The 21,025-nt window shown below is 40.3% G+C and overlaps 2 protein-coding genes across 3 annotated transcripts in view; one reads left to right on the forward strand and one right to left on the reverse strand.

Annotated features, from left to right (window-relative positions):
* ADCK1 (aarF domain containing kinase 1) overlaps nucleotides 1–2,292 on the reverse strand; it is a 96,141-nt gene extending 93,849 nt beyond the window's left edge. The window contains exon 1 of the mRNA XM_031048729.2: nucleotides 2,077–2,292. The gene's annotated coding sequence lies outside the window, so the exon portion shown is untranslated. The remainder of the gene's footprint in view (nucleotides 1–2,076) is intronic.
* Nucleotides 1,977–19,859, forward strand: SNW1 (SNW domain containing 1). 2 transcript variants are annotated; one of them, XM_005148873.4, is made up of 14 exons: nucleotides 1,977–2,079; nucleotides 3,191–3,344; nucleotides 5,476–5,637; nucleotides 11,432–11,527; nucleotides 11,621–11,727; nucleotides 12,498–12,602; nucleotides 12,696–12,765; nucleotides 13,496–13,561; nucleotides 14,847–14,963; nucleotides 15,313–15,454; nucleotides 16,679–16,775; nucleotides 17,748–17,865; nucleotides 18,867–19,030; nucleotides 19,109–19,859. In XM_005148873.4, exons 1-14 carry the CDS (start codon nucleotides 2,066–2,068, stop codon nucleotides 19,311–19,313), a joined length of 1,617 nt encoding a protein of 538 aa, XP_005148930.1. In that variant the 5' UTR covers nucleotides 1,977–2,065; the 3' UTR covers nucleotides 19,314–19,859. The 2 variants fall into 2 exon arrangements, with proteins under 2 accessions (XP_005148930.1, XP_030904587.1); XM_031048727.2 differs by having other exon boundaries at nucleotides 11,432–11,727.
* The last annotated feature ends 1,166 nt before the right edge of the window (nucleotides 19,860–21,025 follow it).

A 21,025-nucleotide genomic window follows, 5' to 3' on the forward strand; every position in this document is an offset into this window, starting at 1 on the left:
TTATAGCCAGACAGCTACAAACATCTGCAAGCACAAACAGCTCAGTACCCATAAAAAGAAAGTGACTGCACACTTCTCAAAATGGGCTGGGAAACTGAGGAAACCAAAGGAGCATCTCCCTAGTGCAGGAGCTGACCCAGATTGCTCATCTATAATGTTATCTTCTAAACAATTGTGTATTGTGGTTGTCATATAAACTGTTGCAAAATAGCTCCAAAAGATGTCTCTTTGACATATGCCATTAAATAATGCATCACAGCAAAGGAAGGAGAAATGTCAAAGTAGTAGGGAAAAAAGATATTTTTTTTTAGCTGAGAGTAGTCTAACTGCTGGAGAGAGACCCTGGCAACTTCCAATGGTGAGAGGAGGCTCCTGAATCAGGAGGCAATATTGCCAGATGTGACAAAAGCAATTTAGTTGCTAAACGACTGACAGAAATGGGTAGGAGAGATGACAGATGAGTTTTGCTCAGAAAAATTATTGATAAACGATATATGCCAAAGTCTTGTATCTTTAGCTGTGTCTGAAGTGTTCGTAAGAGGCCAGCTGTCTTGCAGAAACAGGGAAGTATCTGTCATTCACAGAAATGATGACAGAGCAGCTGTCATCACAGTGGAAAGCCAGAGTCTGATTCTTACTGGAGATGACAAGAGTTTTGGCATAGAAAGACTGCAACACAGCTGTCCTTACCTTACTCCAAATCTCCCACATCCTAGAAATTGTAGCAGATGAACTAGTCTGCCCTGCAGATTATAAAACAGCCAGTCAGGCAAAATGGCTAGAAGACTGCAAGACAGACGTTTAGTCTGCCTTCTAGTCTTCCTGCCTCTTATGGTATGATTTTTTTTGTTTCTAATAGACTGTTTCTTAACCATTCTACCCTTTTCTTCTCTGGCCAGCTGTTTCTCTTGTAGATGAACCATACTTAGCACAATGGGACTCTTTGCTCTTTGATTCACTATAGAGCAGTTACTAATTAATAACTGAATTCCTTTGATTTTATATGGTACCACTTCAACTCAAATAGGAACTTAACCATGTAAAGCTCCATCTACTACTAGTTCCCATCTACTATAATTCCCTCAGAAGTACTTTTTTCTGTTCTGCATTTTAACTATAGAGTGCATCCCTCGGCTTAATTTAGAAAAAAACTTTTATGTAACATATGGATGCCCATTATATATAGACAGTAAACTCCTGGCATTTAATACAGAAGTTTTTTTTTTTAATCAAGACATTTTTGTACCCCTTTTTCATCTTCCTTTTTCCCTTCTCTCTCATGTCCCGATACTTTAAGTAGCAGATAGCAGAATAAAGAAATTAATATTCCAATCCATTTGCTCTTTATTTTCTGCTTTTTACTTGGACACGTTCAGCTGGATGAACTAAGTTACTGAACTTGTTGGAAACTATCTGAATAGACAGGATGTCTGGAAATAAACAAAAACAGACACTGTGCTGAGAAACCCCCTTTTTCTCATTTTTTCTTCCGGTTGTACCTCAGCGATCTATATCGCTATTTTTTCTGGCACAGCCTTGTTGGGATTGCACCATTTCCATCAGGTACATTTCCTCCGCCCTAGTTTGCCGAGGCCAGCAGTGCCTGGGGAGGTATCCAAGTGGGACAGACACGCAGTACGGGAGACACCCCGCATGCGACTGAGGGGTCTGTTCATTAGACCGTGGCCGTCCAGCGGCAGACGCGGGCCTGGTATCCAGTCCGTGATCGGCTGCGGCACACCCCGCAGTACCACCAAACCTCACCGCCCGATAGGATACTCTGCACCCTGACAGCCGTAAATACCCCGCTGAGCTGGGCTGGGCTGGGCCGCGCCGCGGGTCCCTCTCGCACAGCCGGTACCTCAACACCGACACCAATGCCCACCGCTGCTTCGAAGAAACAACATCTCCCAGAAGACCTTGCGGCTCCTGCGCGCGCGCGCGCGCGCACACACACCACGCAGAGAACTGCCAATTATGCGTTGAGGAGTGCGGCGCATGCGCAGCTGCTGTCACTGCCCTTTCCCCGCGGCCTGGCTCCCGAGAAGACGACGGAGGTGGCAAAATGGCGCTCACCAGGTATGTTTGTAGGCCCGCCAGGCTAGGCCGGCTGCGCTTCTTGGCTTCCTCACGGCTTCCTGCCGCTGTGCGAGGCCTCGGCCGCCGGGGGAGGCCGCGCTCAGGGAGGTCGCTGCAGGGAAGCTGCCTCTCTTGGGTAGTGGATCCGCTAGCCGGAGAGGAGGCCGGGCCGCGGCTGGAGGGAGAGCGACTAGGGCCGGGCCGGGGCTGGGGGAAGCTGCCCTTCCCTTCTTTGCCCAGCTCTGGGAGGGCCGTTGGTGGTTCAGGGTTATGCCTCCTCTGTGTGCTCTCAGCGGGAAGAGGGAGCTCCTCCGCCCCGGGTGGGGGTGGTGGCATCTGTGGGAGTTCTGGGGAGGTGTCCGTACCGTGAGTGAGGGCGGCAGGTCTTTTGTTACAAGGTGCTGCGTCTCTTGCAAAGCTCAGGAGTGCAGCTTTAGAGGCTGCCCTAGAATGTAGGCTTCCTCCGAGATGGACACTTACTTAATCAACACGTAAAGGGGCTCCCTAGTCTAGATGTGCTGAAAATGGGAAGTCAAGAAACTGGGGTTCGACTTCTTGGCTTTGGCCAGGAGCTAGCTGGAGTTAAGCGGGGGTGTTGTTGACAGATCTCTTTGTTAGTGTTCTCCTTGAAAGGAAGGAAGGGGAAGTCGTTGGGACCAGGGGCATTTCTGCTCAGTAGTGATGGGAACAGTACGCAGTTGATGTGGCATTTTTGTGGAAGAATGGGTACTGTCATACTCCTGTTTGAACATTATGTGGATATGGATGGATTTGGTCCTATCCCTGCCAAGGGGGTTGTAAGCAGATGATGTTAAGGTCCTTTACAACCCTAACTATTCTATGATTCTGTGCAGCATTAGTTTTTATAGGAACCTTGTGGAATGCTGAGAGAGCATGCATCGCTTTTGCTCCTGTAATCTCAGAAGTTACTGCCTTCAGGTTTATGAGTTAAATTCTCAAGTTTTGTAAATGGTTTCTTAATTTTCATGGCATGATTGTAGAGAAAGTAGTAATTTAGTAGCAGATTGAAGCATAGTTGAGTGTCGCTGAGTGAAACTATGAATTAATTTTTTATGTTTGTCTTTTCTTTTATGTCTGTCTGCAAATACAGTTTTTTGCCAGCTCCAACCCAGCTGTCTCAAGACCAGCTAGAGCTAGAAGAACGAGCAAGAGCTCAAAGATCCAGGCAAACTGCTCTAGTCTCGTCACGAAGAGAACCTCCCCCATATGGTTACCGAAAGGGATGGATACCACGGGTCCTAGAGGTAGCTATTTAAATTCACTCTGTAGTAATGTCTCTCCATGGGGGGGAAAAAGTATTTTCTGGAGTGGAAGTAAATTCTGAGCATCTTTAGTGTAGTTCAGAGTTATGTAAAGCCTTACCATGTGCAGCATTTCCATCCAGACGGCTCAGTATATTTTCTTAGGTTGAGGGAAGCTGTTCCAATTCACCAGATTGTTTAAAACATATTTGATGGTACACAGGATGTTACAAGGATCCTTCCCTTCAGAGATAGTTGTATTGTAATATGGAAATAGATCCATAGTCCTTTCAGTCTACAATCTATAAATGCAAGGATGCTCTTGAGAAACACATCTATATTGTTCCTCTGTTTGTTAAAAACATATTCCAGTTAATATCTGGAATAACTGAACATGTTTATATCAGGGGAGAAAACACTTGTGTATCCTCTTCTTAGTGTAACAAAAGCTGCTGTTGGGGAGAAAATTATTAAGAGTTGAAAGAGAACTTAAGAATTTGTCAGATACTCAGTAGTTGTTAAGTATGTAACTGGCAAAAGGGTTTTGAATGATGTATTTAGCTGTAACCCTTGCCAGTTTAACATAATTTAAACTGGAAGTGTTAAAAGATAGAAAGGAAAATGCAGGTGTATAGCTCTGATTAGAAAACTATTTTCATTCTTTTTTTCCACTGTGAGCCACTAGATAAGGTAGCTTCAAACAGTGGTTTCCTAAAAAAAAAATAATTTTATATGGGTAGCATTTGATAAAGTATATGATGTTAAAAATTATACCTTCATTATGCCCAATATATGATTCCCTTCTTACACTGCTGGTTACTAAAGGTAATATATTAGTGCTTCTTCTTTCTAAATGTTAACAAAAGAACCTCTTAAGCAGTCAGTTGGTGAAGGTTTTCAGAAAATTTCCAGCATCACTGGGCCACAAAGTGATACCCATCTTGGGAAGACTGTTAAGGACTTATTTCTACTTCATAACCAAATGCAGAGTGGTAGATGCTTCCAAAGCATAACTTTTATCCAATGATCCTGGAATGTCATTGTTGGAAAAAACAAAATCTGTTCTTCATAGATCAAGAGTTATGCAAAAAAAAATCTAAGAGTGACTGACTGCTGTTCTGGCTGATACTTCAGTATTGATTCTGTAACTAGTTGTTGAAGGTGGGACATCCAGTGGAAGACTTCAAATAACTGAAGCTGTGTTTCAGTGAACACTGAAAGATGGCACAAGGATGTCCTTCATTGGAAGGAAGTGTTCTGCTAGTTCGTTCCAACCTCGGTCCACACTCTCGGTTGTAGTGGTATTAACTATTTGCTCATGTGGTGAGCATGGGGGAAGATCAGTCTACCCATGATACCCATTCTTCTTTGAGATAGTTCGTTATGAAACTCCACATAAGCAGTGCCATAGCAACAGAGGGAAGGGGAGATGCTCATGTTGCTTTAAGCAAATGCATCCTCTGAAGAACTGCATTTGAGACTTTAGCCTGCAATTGTTTTATGAATAGTACCAATACTGTGTGCATCTTCAGTGTTAGTGAGTCAGGATGGTCTGCTTTAAGAGGTCCTTGGTTGCCTGTTCATTAAATGCTTGTACAACAACACATTGAACAAGAGAGGAAGTAAACTTTAAGAGTATTAGGGTGTTGGGTGAGTTTTCAGTGTGTTCACACGTCACAGTAAAGAAAAGGGATAGCTTAGCATTCATACCATTGTAAAACTATGAGCTACGGGCTTCGATAACAATGGAAAGCTTTTTTAATATCTTCATTATGGTGTGAAAACCAGCAAATCACCAGTACAAATTTTCATCAAAAAAGCTGCTTTTGTAGTTTTAGTATTTCCACAATTTCTTTATTGTAGAGAGCACATATTTGAAGTTCTGATTAATAACTTGCATGTAAATTAAATATTTAAATCATGTATTATCTGTAGCATAGCAGTGCCTGCGCATTCCAGTCAGTGATACAGGCTTTTGCTCTGTACAAGGAATAATTACTGCAAGATGTCTGTGCACTTTGGTGTCTTTTACCAAGTGTAAGTTAAAATCAGTCCACTCTTGAATTTCCCACCCCTGCAGGTGTTATGCCATGTTTTTGTTTTTCAGTCACTCACTACTTTTTCTTGTGTGTAGGATTTTGGAGATGGGGGTGCTTTCCCCGAAATTCATGTGGCACAATATCCATTGGATATGGGTCGAAAGAAGAAAATGTCCAATGCTTTGGCTATTCAGGTGGATGCAGAAGGAAAAATAAAGTACGATGCAATTGCCCGACAAGGACAATCAAAGGACAAGGTAATATTTCTTCAAATACATAGATTGGCAGTATACCTGGAAAAGTTGTATATGCACATTGCATGCACTTCAGTTCATTGGTTTGCTATTAGCCAAATGGATTGTGTCATGTTATAACTGGAATAATTTTGAATGGGCATGAGCATTTTGACTGGGATCACTGTGTCATCTTTTCTGTTACATAATTAGAAGTAATTAAAAGGCAAGGCAAAAATGGTAAGAATCTCTACACAAAACTGACTTGATAGCTTAGCAGGTTTTATTAGAGAGCTTTCCAGTGAAGGCAAGAAACTGTAAACAGGCCTGATTACAGGCAGCCTCATTTCAGTGTGTAGGGAGAGGGAGTAAAAAAGAAGACAGAAAACACAGTTCAGCTTTCAGAGTACTACACCTTGTGTCTTACTAATTTAACATTTGATGTTTGTGGCTCTTTTCAGTATTGTTGGGTGCTTTGTTTTTTGTACGTTCTTGGTTTTTTGGTTGTTTGTTTTGTTGTTTTTTTTTAATTACAGAAGAAAGTATTGCCAGGGTATATACTCCAAAACTTTTCTGCTAAGTTCAGTGATAGCAAGATTCTCATCAAGTTTAATGGGAACCACCTTTAATCTTCCTTTCATCATCTCTTTGCAATGAGACTACTTTGAGGTCCCAACTAGTATTGAGGAGACCAGGTACTTGGGTCTCCTAAACCCACTTTGAGGGGAGTACTTGTGTCTGCCTTTTCAAATGTAACAAAGCAGACTACAGTAAATCTTTAGTTCTTCTAAGCCTGTGTTGTGGGCTGGAAAACTGCTGAGGTACAACCAGTTGTATGACCAGCTGCTTGTTACAGCAAGCATCTCCTGTAAAAAATAGGGTAACCCAAAGAAAATCTGAAAAGAGGGCTGACTATAAAGGGTGGTTTAGTTAATAGGTATGAGTAGTTGTTTTAAACATAATTTGACTTCTGCTGTAATTTAGGATGCCTTGAAAAGCTTATGGGTATTTAGTGTGCCCGAAGTCTTACTGCACATGAGGGAAGGGGAAAACCTGTGAAAAAAAACTGTGAAAACCAAAAGAAAAACAAAGATGAACTTAACCTCTCAAACAAAATAAAAAGTAAAAAAAAAATAGGGTGAGCAGTCTAAGAATATCAGGGTAAATCTTTGTTTTAACAAATTAGTTTCTTTATTGTTTAAAATTGATCCTACAGTTGCCAAAGTTGCAAAAAGACAATGCCAGTAGGATTCTATAGTTAAGTTTCTGCCCTGCAGAGAAGAACTTGGGAGTATTGGTTGATGAGAAATTTAACATGAGCCAGCAGCGTGCACTTACAGCCCAGAAAGCCAACAGTATCCTGGGCCGCATCAAAAGGAGCATGACCAGCAGGTCGAAGGAGGTGATCCTGCCCCTCTACTCTGCTCTCGTGAGACCTCACTTGGAGTATTGTGCGCAGTTCTGGTGCCCTCAACATCAAAAGGACATGGAACTGTTAGAACAAGTCCAGAGGAGGGCCACGAGGATGATCAGGGGACTGGAGCACCTCCCGTATGAAGACAGGCTGAGAAAGTTGGGACTGTTCAGCCTGGAGAAGGACGTCATGGCAGCCTCCCAGTATCTGAAGGGGCCTATAGGGATGCTGGTGAGGGACTCTTCATTTGGGACTGTAGTGACAGGACAAGGGGTAACGGATTCAAACTTAAACAGGGGAAGTTTAGATTGGATACAAGGAGGAAGCTCTTTACTGTGAGGGTGGTGAGGCACTGGAATGGGTTGCCCAGGGAAGTTGTGAATGCTCCATTCCTGGTGGTGTTCAAGGCCAGGCTGGATAGAGCCTTGGGTGACATGTTTAACGTGAGGTATCCCTGCCCATGGCAGGGGTTTGGAACTAGATGATCTTAAGGTCCTTTCCAACCCTAACTATTCTATGATTCCAGGTGTCGTATCTTGTATATCCCCATCCTGTGCTTCATAAGTTACTTTGAAATAAATTAATTCATACCAGACTCCATGCTGTCATGGGGTAGAAAGCAGTCAGACTGAACAGAAACAACAACAGTGGCAATACTTTTATTGAGGGGACTTTCACTGACGTTCAGTCACACTTTACATAGTGTCTTGAATTTGTCAAGAGGAAGGTGTTAAAAAGTTAATTACAGTTAAATAATTTTGTGACTGTTTGATACTTGATAACGAAATAGAAATTTGACTCTTCTCAAAGCATAAAAACTAATTTGGAGCAGATAAGTCGACAAGAAGTAATAATGAGACTGATTTTTGGGGAAGCTCTAGGGCAAATCAGAAGGAAAAAAAAGTAGTGTCGTTAAACCCTTATTTTTACAACTTGTCAAATGCATCTTTACTTGTAGGATCAGATTTAACTTGCATATAATAGAACTGTTCAGATTGGGATCTAATTATATTTGAAAAGGAACTAGAAATTATAATAGACTTCAGGCAAAAATGACTAGCCTCTTTCTGTGCCTTATTTCAGAGTTAGGAAAATAGTTAGAGCAAGTGAAGCTTGATTCATGAAGATCTGTACCAGCGTTCATTAATTTTCTATATGGCATCTATAAAGAAGCACTAGTGTATTTATTTGGTAGCCATGCTTACTCTGTATGGAAGAGATGTGTGCCTTTTCTAAAACTGGGCTCTCTAGAACTGGAATTAGGGTTTCTTAAATTTGAGCTTTGCCTTCTGGGCCAGCTTGATTCTGGTTGCATGCAGCTGGATGAAAATGCAGAGGGTAAAGATTAAGTATTGTGATTCAAGGGGAAGTAAAACGGGGAAATTTAGATACTTGAAACAATTTCACTGAAAATAGCAGAACTTCTATTGCTTAATCTGTTTTGCAAGAGAAGGTATTGGCAGATGTGTCATAGGGAGCAGTTCTTCAGAGATCTGTGTTGACTTGAGTAATGTGTAATATTTCTTGTAAGAGAGAACTTCTAATAGTACAGTGTCAGTAGGATTACATAGAGAAGTTTTATCATCCTGAGAGCTGCAGTCATAATTCAGATATTTCTTCAATCTTAATACCTAGAGCTAAGACAAACAGATACTTAGAAGCATGCCAGAAATTAGATGGGGTTTATGATCCTATTGTATGAGCTACTGGTTTGATCTGAGTTTGATCTGAAGCAAATTTTGCTTTTGCTACAGCTTAACCATTTTCAAAGTTGAATTTAGTATTCTGCCTTCTTGTAGAGGCAGCAGTTCCATCACCCGGACCCTCTATCTAGATGGCTTGTCAGCAGTTTCTACTATTGCAGTGGTTCATCTCTCTTGCATCTGGTCCCTTACATATTTAAAAAATAGTTGCTTCAGAGAATTTAACTTGAAAAATGCTGACATGAATGAGATAGTGTGACAAGCCTCTTGTTTGGGGCTGGCAGAAAGTCCGCTAGACATAAAATGCTGGATAACATTGACAAATCTGAATGCGTGACCGTATGGATCCAAGGATAGAGTTCCATCTGGTTGTCCAGATGAAGGATTTCCAGCACAACTATGTGGTTAGCTCTTGTGTTGCTATAGATTCTTACAGTACTTTCTCTATTCACATTACAAAAAGCCAGGCTAAAATAATGCATTAGTATTGATATATTTTTGGCAAGTTTGGTGCCCTGTCCCCTTATTAGGAAAATAAGGACACATGATTGCTTCCTGTGTTTTTTATTAAGACAGAAGAGAGTGAAATCAAGGAATGGAACTATTAGCTCCATTACTTTTTTTTACAGCAATGATGATTTTTCTGTGCAGGAGTTGGATTTCTTCTTTGTGGCCGAAGGCTTTGGCTTAGATGCTAAAGGAGCTAAAAAAAAAAAAAAAGATAAATGAATCTTACCTATAGTTTTTTGTCCAGATTGTGAACTCAGTTGAAATATTTACAAGAGAGTAATTCAGTTGTTGAAGGAGCTCATGTTACGGCAGTGGAGCAGGTCAAGAGAACATGGATATAACTGATCAAAAGTGTCTTATAAAAGTTTTATAATATGTTTGCCTTTGTAGCAGAGCTTGGTTTGAGAGCTTATCATCAATTTTTTTCTCTGATATGTGTACCAGACTTAGAGCCAGGTAATTGTGGTGACTACTGAAATGTTATATGCTTCCTATGGGAAACCATTCTTGATAAGAAAGGAATTAATTCTGCAATGCTTGGCAGCAGCTTCTTGATTTACACGTAGGATTGATGAGCATGGTACAGGGCTGCAGTGGATATACAGAATAAAATATTGAAGGAGGAATTTATATGTTACAAATTAAGAAATTTCTGTCAAGTCACTTGCATACATCAGGTGTCTTATGAAACTGAATGTGATTGATGCCTAAATCCTACCATCAGCTACAGTTTCTTACACAACTAGTTAGGTAAGGTTGTTCTCTTTCTGATGGCAGTGCCGTGCACATTTCTAATGGCTTCTGATTAAGGCTGCCCCAACCAGAGGGGGAATTGTATAGCTGCACCAAAAATCGAGCATTTAATTTAATATCTGAAACAGCTTCTTTTTAAATTTGATAGATGATAAATGGTAGTGGATGTGCATACTACAGTATCAAACAGTCTCCCCTTTATCTTAGCTTAATAAAATGTTTCAACATTACTGTTAGAACAAGGTAAATATTTAGAATAACAGCAAAGTGCAACATCTTTATCTGCCTGCCTGTATCACCTCAAAAAAGGACTCAGAACATGCAAGTGCATCAAGTTTTTGATGGAAACAGAAATTTATGTATTTTCAGGCTAGTTTATCTATGTTGTGCAGCTTGCCATTTGCATGCAATACTTCAGGGTTTAAATAGTTCATGTAGTTCATTTGTACCTCAGTGTATTGTAGTTCTTAGAGCACCTCTTAGACTTAATCTTGTTTTCCTTTTTCTTCTGGGATGCTCCGAGCTCCTTCAGTGTACTTTGTTCTTCACGCAGCAAGACTTGGGCTTAGAGTTAATTACCTTAGAGGAACGCTGCTCTTCAGATGTCCTTCATTCAGGATCTGAGAAGCTGGGATATTACTGATACTAATTCAAAGGATTAAAATTTTAGGAGTGAAGGTTGAGAAGCAGTCACTGGCTTTTGTATGACAGATTAATGCTGAGGCTAAATGTCAGTTTTATAGTTGGAAATGCACTCTGTAGTATACTTGAAATAATAGTTGTAATGACTTTTAACTATTTGAACTAAGACTTTTTGATGTTTTCTTGGAGAAATGTGAAGCATTAATGAGATACTTTTTTTTTTTTTAATGTAGTCATCTAATAGTGTCCTTTCCCTGTACTTAGAATTGAGGCTTAAAGCTACTGATCAGCTAGCTGCCTGTTGTATGAAGACTGAAGTACCTATATAAGGGAAAGTGTCAAACACAGATTTCTCAAGTGGGGTTGTTTGGATTTGTTTTGTTTTAAGAACACAGAAGCATAATGAAAAAGCTAGGTGCTGAACACTTGTATCATATTCTTAATCCTTGGAAACAGAAGTACAAATGTGATATTTTTGTATCAATCTTGGGGACCCTGAAAAAGGAAAAGGATAAGAAAGAGAAGCAGGAAACTGGTGTCTAATCCCAGCTCTGAGAGTAATGAACAGAATTATAGTTAATCAAATTGCTTCTTCAGTTATTACATCTGTAAAATGGGGTTCAGAGTATATTGTTGGTTTATGGGAGTCATTGAAGAATATGTAATTATAATACATTTAAAACTGTATACAAGTTTTAATTAGTATCTCAAGTATAATGTAGGTCTGAAACATTTCCTTTAATATACATGCATTTATTTCTATTCACCAGCACTAATAAAATATAATATCTTCCAGGTTATTTACAGCAAATACACAGATCTTGTGCCAAAAGAGGTCATGAATGTGGATGATCCTGAACTACAAAGACCGGATGAGGAGGCAATTAGAGAGGTATTATATGCACTGATATGCCTAGTTGTCAGGTGGTCTATTTTATGTCTTGCGCATGTGATGAGGTACATATTGTGGTGCTTTTGTCTTCAGATAACAGAGAAAACGAGAGCAGCCTTGGAGAAATCAGTCTCCCAAAAAGTTGCAGCAGCCATGCCAGTTCGAGCAGCTGACAAACTAGCTCCTGCACAGTACATTCGGTATGTAGTGGTGGGGTGTGTGTAAGATGTTGTTACATATTAAATTGATTAAAACTGGGATGTTCTTTGTATTTCTGAGAACAGAAATTCATTTTGAATTCTGTTTTTCTGGAAGTAACATGAAACTGACTTACATATTTCAAATTAACCCACTAATGATAAGGTAATTTGAAGTGTATTAAAATATGTGTCATTTTGTGGAGGAGTTATTTTAGCAACAAAATACAGATTTAGTTATGCAGCCCTGAAAACAACGTATTTACTGGGAGTCTCAAGCCTAGATAAGGCATGTAACAAAGTTCTTGCCTCATATAAAATGAGCAATTGGAAAGAACTGGAATTATTAGGAGGCTGATACTCATTTATGATGATTTTCTGCTTGCAAACGCAGAAAAATTCCATGGCAGGGTTACACTTGGCCTGAGGTGAATTCTGAAAAAAGTAATTGAAGAGGTTGTTATTAACCTGTAAGTAATCACCAGGGATTCACAGCCAGGTAAAGAGTACAGTAACATGCTCCGTGTACTCTGTTAGTTTGTTTCTTCTACTTTGGAATCGAGATTGAAACAAAGAATACAGGGAGATACATTCTGCATTCAGTCCAGTAGCTTCTGTGCATTTACCTGCTCCTGGCATTCATAGTGGAAAGTCTTAAACTGGTGTGGATAAGATGAAAATGTAGCTAGAGCAGTGAACTGAGTAAAAATAGAGGTGGGCAAGGAATATCTAGTTGTATGCAGAGAACTGAGCACTTTGATGGTTTTATTCAGGTACACACCATCTCAGCAAGGCGTTGCATTCAACTCTGGAGCAAAACAGAGAGTTATTCGGATGGTGGAAATGCAGAAGGACCCTATGGAGCCTCCAAGATTCAAGTAACTATTCAAAATGTGTTCACTGCAAATAGAAGATTCTGAAGTGTATTTCCCTACAACATGGTGATTGTAAATTTTTTCTTAATTGTTTAGAATTAACAAGAAGATTCCACGTGGACCACCTTCTCCTCCAGCACCTGTAATGCACTCTCCTAGTAGAAAGGTATGAAATGCCATAGCTGTTCTCAGTTTTGAATTCTAGATGGTTTCAGAAATTCTACTTTGATCTAGTTTATTTCTGTGCACCTTCTCCTTACTGTTTTGTGTGATGTTAAGTGATAAACTTAGTGCCTGGTGCAGACTGTTGTTTGTGGGTGTGTTTGTGGGGTTTTGGTTAGTTTGTGGGGTTTTTTGGTTGTAGGTTTGGTTTTCATTTTTGATGGGGGCAGTTGTGTGAGTAGCTCTGTTCCTACGTATCTGTCAAAGGTTGAGTAGATTTCTCATATGTTTTATGCAGTGATACGTTGCTGGATGTTTTTATGGCAAGGATGATTTGATTGAGGTTTCAGCCTTGGTAAATTATGCTGCTTTTATACAATGCTATCAAGCTGATGCTCAATAATACTAACTTGCATTATGAGGATTAGCTCATTCTGAGAGATGAGTGTAGTGTCAGTTCATCAGCTAACAAGCTGACTGGGAGTTAAAGGTCTGTGTGACGGAAATCTAAGAGGATAGCTGGAAAGCAGTCATGACTTTATTTGATGTTAGCAAAGTTACAGAGCAGAAATTAACATCTTACTACTATTAAGAAGAGTTGGGGGGTTTGTAGCAGTGTCCTCAACTTTGTATTCTAATTTATTTCAATAGTTTCATTAACTGCCTTTGAGGAAAAGAACAGTATTTCGTTTTGCTATAAATCTAAAGATGACTTTGCTTCTTCTCTTAATCAGATGACTGTGAAAGAGCAGCAAGAGTGGAAAATTCCTCCGTGCATTTCAAACTGGAAAAATGCAAAGGTAATTAAGTTATCATAAGTATATCTTTCTAATATTGCACCCTGCTGGGAGACTTCTGTGAGTGATCTAAGCTTGAACGATTCTGGTTTTAAACCTGTAGTATTAGGTAAACTGGCTGCTTCCATCATGGAGAACACATCATCCACAGCTCAGGTTTTTTTCTCTTTGGTATATACGGGTTGTCAGATTGAGTACAGAGTATAGTACAGGAGTATAGACCTGAGAATATGTTACTTCATGGCAGAGATTATGTGTTTTGAGAGGGAGAAAAATGGCATTAGTTAAAATCCTCATCATAGTACAGTGTGTGGAGTCTGAAATCGAAATCTCTGGAGCTTACAAAATAAAGCTACCTAAATTGAAAAAGGGTAATCCATAGAGAAGCAAGCATGTTTCTTCTTAATACTGCAGTCCAAATTTCTGAAGAGTTCTCCATGTTGTATTCTTTCACTAATTAATTTCCATCACTTAGCTTAGCTATTTTTATTCCTTGTTTGAGAAGGTATGTGCTGTCCCTTCGATTTTTGTCAGACAGTAAGTTTATTTTCAGACAGAAGGGATAACTTAAGTTGCTGCCATAACTGGTCTAACAGCTCTCAAACTTACCAAGCTGTTGTCATGAGGCAGCCTCTCCAAATGGAGGAAGGAAAAGCTGTATGTTTGGATGTTACTTTTTTTTCCTGCTCCAACACAGCTGTATAACTGGGGCTGATGTTAATTAGTAGATGAAATTTTAGGTTACAGATGCTAAAAACAAAGCAAAAATTTTGTAGAACTCACTAAAGAATTTTAAAATCATCATCTATAAATAAATTTGGGTTCAGCCTTTGAAAGCAAGTTGGCATTTAGTGCCTCTTCTGCTGGCAGTCTTCCCCCATAATTTCTCATTTTGAATGAGCCTAACAGGTATGAAAACAGTTTAGGGAGTTTTCAATCACAAATGCTAAAATAGCTTAGAAACTGGGAAAGGTATTGTTTGTAGTTGTTAACACAAAGCAAAGAGTGGATGTGCTGATTGAAAACCATCATTTGTACTAACATGTGACTTGAAGGGAAATTGTGATTCAGATTTGGGGGAAATGTGGAATTGGAGCAAAGCTTAATATTATCTGTAATGACTTATATGAATTATGTGGTATGAAGTAAATGTGAAGGCGGTCCATGGAGGCATATTAATGGTGGGCTGTTTGATGTGTGGTTTTGTTTTCTTACACAATAAATGTAATAATGTCTTATTGCAAATAATGTTAGTTTCTGTTATTAACTGTCTCTGTTTCCACTGTAGGGTTACACCATTCCACTAGATAAACGTCTGGCTGCAGATGGCAGAGGACTGCAGACTGTGCATATTAATGAAAACTTTGCCAAGCTTGCTGAAGCTCTCTATATAGCTGACAGAAAGGTCAGGTTGTTGTCTAAATGTTTTGTTCCATGTGGTTTTACCTTCTTTTTATGTTTTATTTCTTTAGGAAAATCAATTGTGAATAGGCTTTTTGATTTGTTAGCTTCTTGGCTAACTTAAGACATAAAGTGTTATCCCCATTATCTTTGAATCGGTGGCTCAGTGTGGGTGAAATTATTGGAGATCATGGGTCTTTTTTCCCAGCTCTGTCTGTTGTGGCTGTCTGGGTTTGAATTTCCTCTTTGTGGCTTGATTCCTGCCTACTTTGCTGGCTATATCCACAATACAAGATCTGCTTGCATCGCACATGCTACCTTTCTGTCTTTCTAACTTTGTCATATGTGTGCAGGCTCGTGAGGCAGTAGAGATGCGTGCCCAGGTGGAGAGGAAGATGGCTCAGAAAGAAAAGGAGAAACATGAGGAAAAGCTCCGAGAAATGGCTCAGAAAGCCAGGGAGAGAAGAGCAGGGATCAAAACCCATGTTGAAAAAGGTGCGTTTCTTTGTTATTAAGATGCTATGGAGTTTCTTAGCACTCTCTGAAGTGTGGGTTTGGAGAAATAACTTGAGAACTTATAATACCTAAGTACCAACTGTAATTTGAAAGCATGACATTTGTTCTTAATGTCTTTACTTGATCAGCCAGAGAATTTGGTTAATTCACTGGCTGGTTTGATGGAATATGGATTTGAACCTTGCAGCAGCATGTCACTGTATGCAGGTTTGGGACATTGTTGAGGATTTCAGTTGTTAATGGATCAGTGCAAGTACTGGTTTTCATGGCTCATCTCGAGTATCGTTTTTTATTTAGAAAAAGCTTGTTGCAGAAGAATTGCGGTGTGCCAGGTCAAGGGAAGTAATAATTTACTAGTGACCTGTTAGACTGTCTCTGGAATAGTGTGTGCAGTTATAGGTCCCCAGGTACAAACTGTGGTTTGATAAGCTGGAGTTCAGTGGAGGGCCATCAGAATGGCCAGGGGGACTAGAGTATCTCCCTAGTCAGGAGGTGCTGAGTTAATGAAGCTTGTTCTGCCAGAAGGTGTGGGTTTGGGAGCACCAAATAGGAGCTTTCCCCTGTCTACAAGGAGATCATCAGGACTCTTCACTAAGAATGAGACAGTGGTCAAAAGCTGAATGAAGCAGGAGGATCCAGCTGCATGTGAGGAGAAAACTTTCACCATGAGGACAAGCAGCAGTGGAACAGGTTGCCAAGGGAGGCTGTCACTCTGTATCCTTGAAGGTTTTCCCCACCTGAGTGGGAAAAGACCTGAGCAGCTTGGTTTGAATCCAGCATTGATCCTGCTTTGAGCAGGAGGTTGAACTAGAGACTCCCTTCTGACACAAGTGATTCTCTAATACTGAGTCACAGTGTTCCTCAAAGCACTTAGGTGCCTGTGTGCGTGAACTATATTTTTACACTTTAAAGATTAAAGTATGATATGATGATCTATCTGTAGGATGGCCAAGTATTTTCAACTCTTGATAGTTGACAAGACATAGCTGTTGGATATGTCTGCTTTAACTCTTGTCAAGGACAGCTAATTGCTTGTGGCACGAGAAGGCTGTGACGTTCCATGTGTTCAGTCCAGTGAAAGTGTAGCATTTTAGTGCTAAAGGTCACTTCTGTTCTGTAGAAGATCACTGTGCCAGTGTCTGTGGCAGAGTTAATTCAAACTTCAATTATTTGTGTATAACGAGTAATCTTGTGTTTGTTCAGAGGATGGAGAAGCTAGAGAAAGAGATGAAATCAGACATGACCGGCGCAAAGAGAGACAGCACGACAGAAATCTTTCCAGGGCAGCCCCTGACAAAAGGTGAGTAACAGAAGAAAGCTGATTTATTCTGTACTGGCTCTGGATTCCCCTCTAGGGAAACCGTTACACTGACTGTCCTTTTGCTTGGTGTGAGTGCCTGAATTTTACCTTGTGGTATGAAGGGCTGTTTGGCCCCTGCGTCATAGAATGATAGAACAGTTAGGGTTGGAAGGGACCTTAAGATCATCTAGTTCCAACCCCCCTGCCATGGGCAGGGACACCTCACACTAAACCATGTCACCCAAGGCTTTGTCTAACCTGGCCTTGAACACTGCCAGGGATGGAGCATTCACAACCTTCCTGGGCAACCCATTCCAGTGCCTCATGAAAAAATGCATCACTGTGTTAGTGTGCTGCAGTACTTGCTTCTAAATTTAGAGTTTTCCAGATGTGGGGAGGGAGAGGTAGTTTTTTTCCTTTAGCAGAACTTCAGTATACTCAAATTTAATTAACCTTGACAGCAAAGGTTGAAACCTTGTTCCTATAACTTCAGTGAGACCAGGGTCTCATTAGCACCTTTGTTTCTGGAAGCTCTTCACTTGAAGTGAGCTTGGATTTATGAGTGTAGGCTGAATTATCTTGTTTGCCCAGGCCAGTGAGATTTCCAAGCACAAATGGTTTCTGGAGGCTTACCAGTCTCCAGTATCTTACAGTTGAGATTGCTCAGCCTTCCCAGAACATAATTACACTGGTTCTTGCAAAAAATAAATATGACATTTTAGACCAAGTCAGCTTGATGTAAATTGCAGATAGTGGAAAGCAAATTTAAATGTCATGCCCAGCTGAACATAACTTCCCTAAATGTTTCCTTTGCCAGGAGACAGATTTTAAATGTTACCTAGTGAGGAAGGGCAACAGCCAAAATCTGGCTTCTGAGGCAAACTGTTACAAGTACCACAGGATCAGGCTATAGTTGAGAGTGTCAACAGACACAGTTTACTCACCTAATAAAACCTAAAATTTTTAACTCAGGTCAAAGCTGCAGAGAAATGAGAACAGAGATATCAGTGAAGTTATTGCCCTGGGGATACCCAACCCCAGGCCGTCCAATGAAATCCAGTACGACCAGAGGCTGTTCAACCAGAGCAAGGTAAAAACACCTTTTCACAGTTGTGTGGCTTCATGTGAGAACATGCTCACCCTTCCTTAGTGAGCATGGCTAGAATACTGAAGAGAACATGTTCTCATGGTTGGTGTGGATATGCTCTGAAAGTCTCTTCGTAACTGTTGCTCTCCTTTATCCATGACTGATGCAACAGAAATGGAGCATTCTGAATGTATGACTGGATTAAACATTTTTGTTGCGGTTTTTCTCAGTGGGGAGAAAGGAAGTATTTTGCCTTCAAGCTGCAGTGACCTCATTTTCTTCTTTTGTACAAATGTACTGACTGAGGGAAATCTGCTATTGGAGAGAAGCAAGTAAATGCATTCTGTTCCCATTAATACTTATGTTAAAAATCCTTCTGAAGATATAAATAGTTCACAGCAACGTTTATTTTCCCTGAACCTTGTACTATTCAGAGATGAAAAAGCAGATTAGGCTTCAGAAAGTCCCTGAATAGACCTGCAGTTTGTCAATCATTCTCTTTCATGTCTCCAGTGAAAGACTTGCAGGCAGAAGGGAAAGCTGATGAATGAGAAGTGAACAAGCAGGCACTTCTGCTTTCACAGTTCACACAAGCCTCTGTGTGATTTGGATCAATCAGCTTAAATCATGTTTTCCAGAAATTCTGAATAATACACATTTCTGTATGGTTGCACTTGGCTCTTACAGACAGCTGTACTTGCAGGGCAGACTTAAATGATCCATTAATCTGAAATACGAATGGCCTGTAATGCTCCCTGTTGCTTTCTGCAAGAGTAGAAGTGGCCCTGACTGAGGCTTGGAATGATTGTATCATGTTCTTTGGACTTAATCCCAGGCCCAAAAACACTTATGCCCTGATGAAGTGCTTGAACTCATTTGAAATGAATGGTAAATCACACAATACCGTCTTTATGTATCTGTGAGACCCCACCAGTGTATCTTGATGTTAAAGTAGCTAAGTTTTTCAGACCTGTTTGTGTCATACTGCTATTCTTTCTTCACAGGGTATGGACAGTGGCTTTGCTGGTGGAGAGGATGAAATTTATAATGTTTATGACCAGCCTTGGAGAAGTGGCAAGGATATGGCCCAAAACATCTACAGGCCCAGTAAAAATGTGGATAAGGACATATATGGTGATGATCTAGAGGCTCGAATAAAAACCAACAGGTAAGAAACTAAAGTTAAGAAATACTCTTGGTTAGTACTCTGAAGTCAGTCAACTGAGTTTCACCATTTCTCCTGCAGGTTTGTTCCTGACAAAGAGTTTTCTAACACTGATCGTAATGCCAGAGGAAGGGGCAGAGATGGACCAGTTCAATTTGAGGAGGATCCCTTTGGTTTGGACAAGTTTTTGGAAGAAGCTAAGCAACATGGTGGATCTAAACGGCCATCAGATAGCAGTCGCCCTAAAGAACATGAGCATGAGAGCAAAAAGAGGAGGAAGGACTGAATGCCTTTGTTCCTTGAGAGGTAGAGAAATGGACTACATACAAGCTTGGACTTCACTCAAAAGGCATTCTTAATCAGAGGTTTATAGGGGAATGGTGTTGCAACCCCCAGTTCACAACCCTTCTTGTTGTGGATGTATATACACACATTAATTCTCTACGTAGGACAGCTACCCCTTGGGAATGGAGGCATGGAGACCACTCTGAAACATTTCACAGGGGAATTATGCTTTGGGAAGTGTTCTGACTTTACCGATTCCCTGTTACCCAGCATCTCAGGGTAAGAATGTAGCCCCTTCCTACAGCTTTAGTTTTTATAGGTAGCTAAAGCTTTTACTTCATCTGTATATAATTACTGTCTTATGCTGTAATGGATGGTAGGCAGTTTATGATTTAGTGTTTCTCTAGTGCGATGATACAGTTTATTTGAACAAGGAGGGGAAACAGCTGGATTCTGTTTTAAAACAAATATTCATAGTTTCTCACTAATCTTTATTTTAGTTTCTTTACATTTAGTGAAATAAAGCCTCCTTCCACTGCTTCAGTCACTCTGACTCTTTCTTTGACTCTGTCTTCTACGGGACTGTGGTCTGAGAGCGAGCTGAAAAATAATAGCAAGTGTGCGAATTAGCTTGGCAAGAAGGTTTAGTATTTTTCATTTCTGATCTTCTAAAACATTCATATGGAAAGCAGAAGATGGGTTTATAACTGGTTCAGTTTCATGAGCCAGAACCACAAATGCTAAGCTCCTGACAGGAAAGTTTAATGTAATTTGCACAGCAATTGCTAGTTGTATCAGCAAAAACTTCTTAAAAGCTTGTGCTTTGAAGTGGAACTAATAGAAGGTAACCGTCTAAACCCAGCTTAGAACAAAGTAGGAGAAGTGCTCATTTGTTCTCTTCTAGAGAAACCTGTATTTTGAAGACATGAAGAAGGCTAACTACTGCTTGCCTTCTGCTTTTTATTTTGCTAGAAAGAAGCCTCTTAGTTGTTGTGCCTCTTGTGAGAGTATACACTTCAATGTCTAGGTAGTTAAGTGAATGTGGCATCTTACAGCTTCAAGCATAAAACCCAGCAAAGTGATTTCCAATAAACTGACATTAGATACTCATCTGACCTATCCCTAATGCTTACTGTGATAACCGCATACAGATCACATCCTCATTACTTTCAGCCCAACTTGAGCAGTCAGGCTAGTGCCTGGCTTGGTGCAGTTCAAGACTCAAGTTGGAAAACCACTCCTTAATTTCTGCTTCCATTTCTGCACCACAATTGTAACTCTCAAGTTAGCTCTTAGTAACAGGTACTGAAGTAACTGCAGCCAGTGAAGACTCCTGCACTAGTATGAACAATGTCAAGCAAAACACTTTATCAGAATCAACACAGTGCATCACTCTTGCAAATTCATTTTACCCTCCCCTAGCATTGAAAGCCTCAAAAGGAGACATGAGTTGTTAGAAGGATATTTAAGAATTCTTATTAATTGTTTAAAGACATGCACTTTCCTTTCATCCTCAGCTGTCAGCACCACTGCACACTGTGTTTGGAAAGCAGTGCGACAGCTCTTGCATTGTTGCAGTGAAGCTAGAGGAGTTGTTTGGCTCTAACTGACCAGTCAATAACAAGACACCTTTGCACGGGTACTAGACCAAAGGCTTTTAACAGATGGTGTACACTGTCTCTTAATGCCATACACTAATGCACTGGGATTGCC

Source organism: Melopsittacus undulatus, chromosome 4, assembly GCF_012275295.1.
Source record: "Melopsittacus undulatus isolate bMelUnd1 chromosome 4, bMelUnd1.mat.Z, whole genome shotgun sequence".
NCBI classification, from domain to species: Eukaryota; Metazoa; Chordata; class Aves; order Psittaciformes; family Psittaculidae; genus Melopsittacus; species Melopsittacus undulatus.

Excerpts from the sequence above, each read along its gene's own strand:
- SNW1 (XM_031048727.2), top strand. Across the intron at positions 3,345-5,475 it reads GGATACCACGGGTCCTAGAG|GATTTTGGAGATGGGGGTGC; the intron begins GTAGCTATTTAA and ends TCTTGTGTGTAG. Across the intron at positions 19,031-19,108 it reads GCTCGAATAAAAACCAACAG|GTTTGTTCCTGACAAAGAGT; the intron begins GTAAGAAACTAA and ends TTTCTCCTGCAG.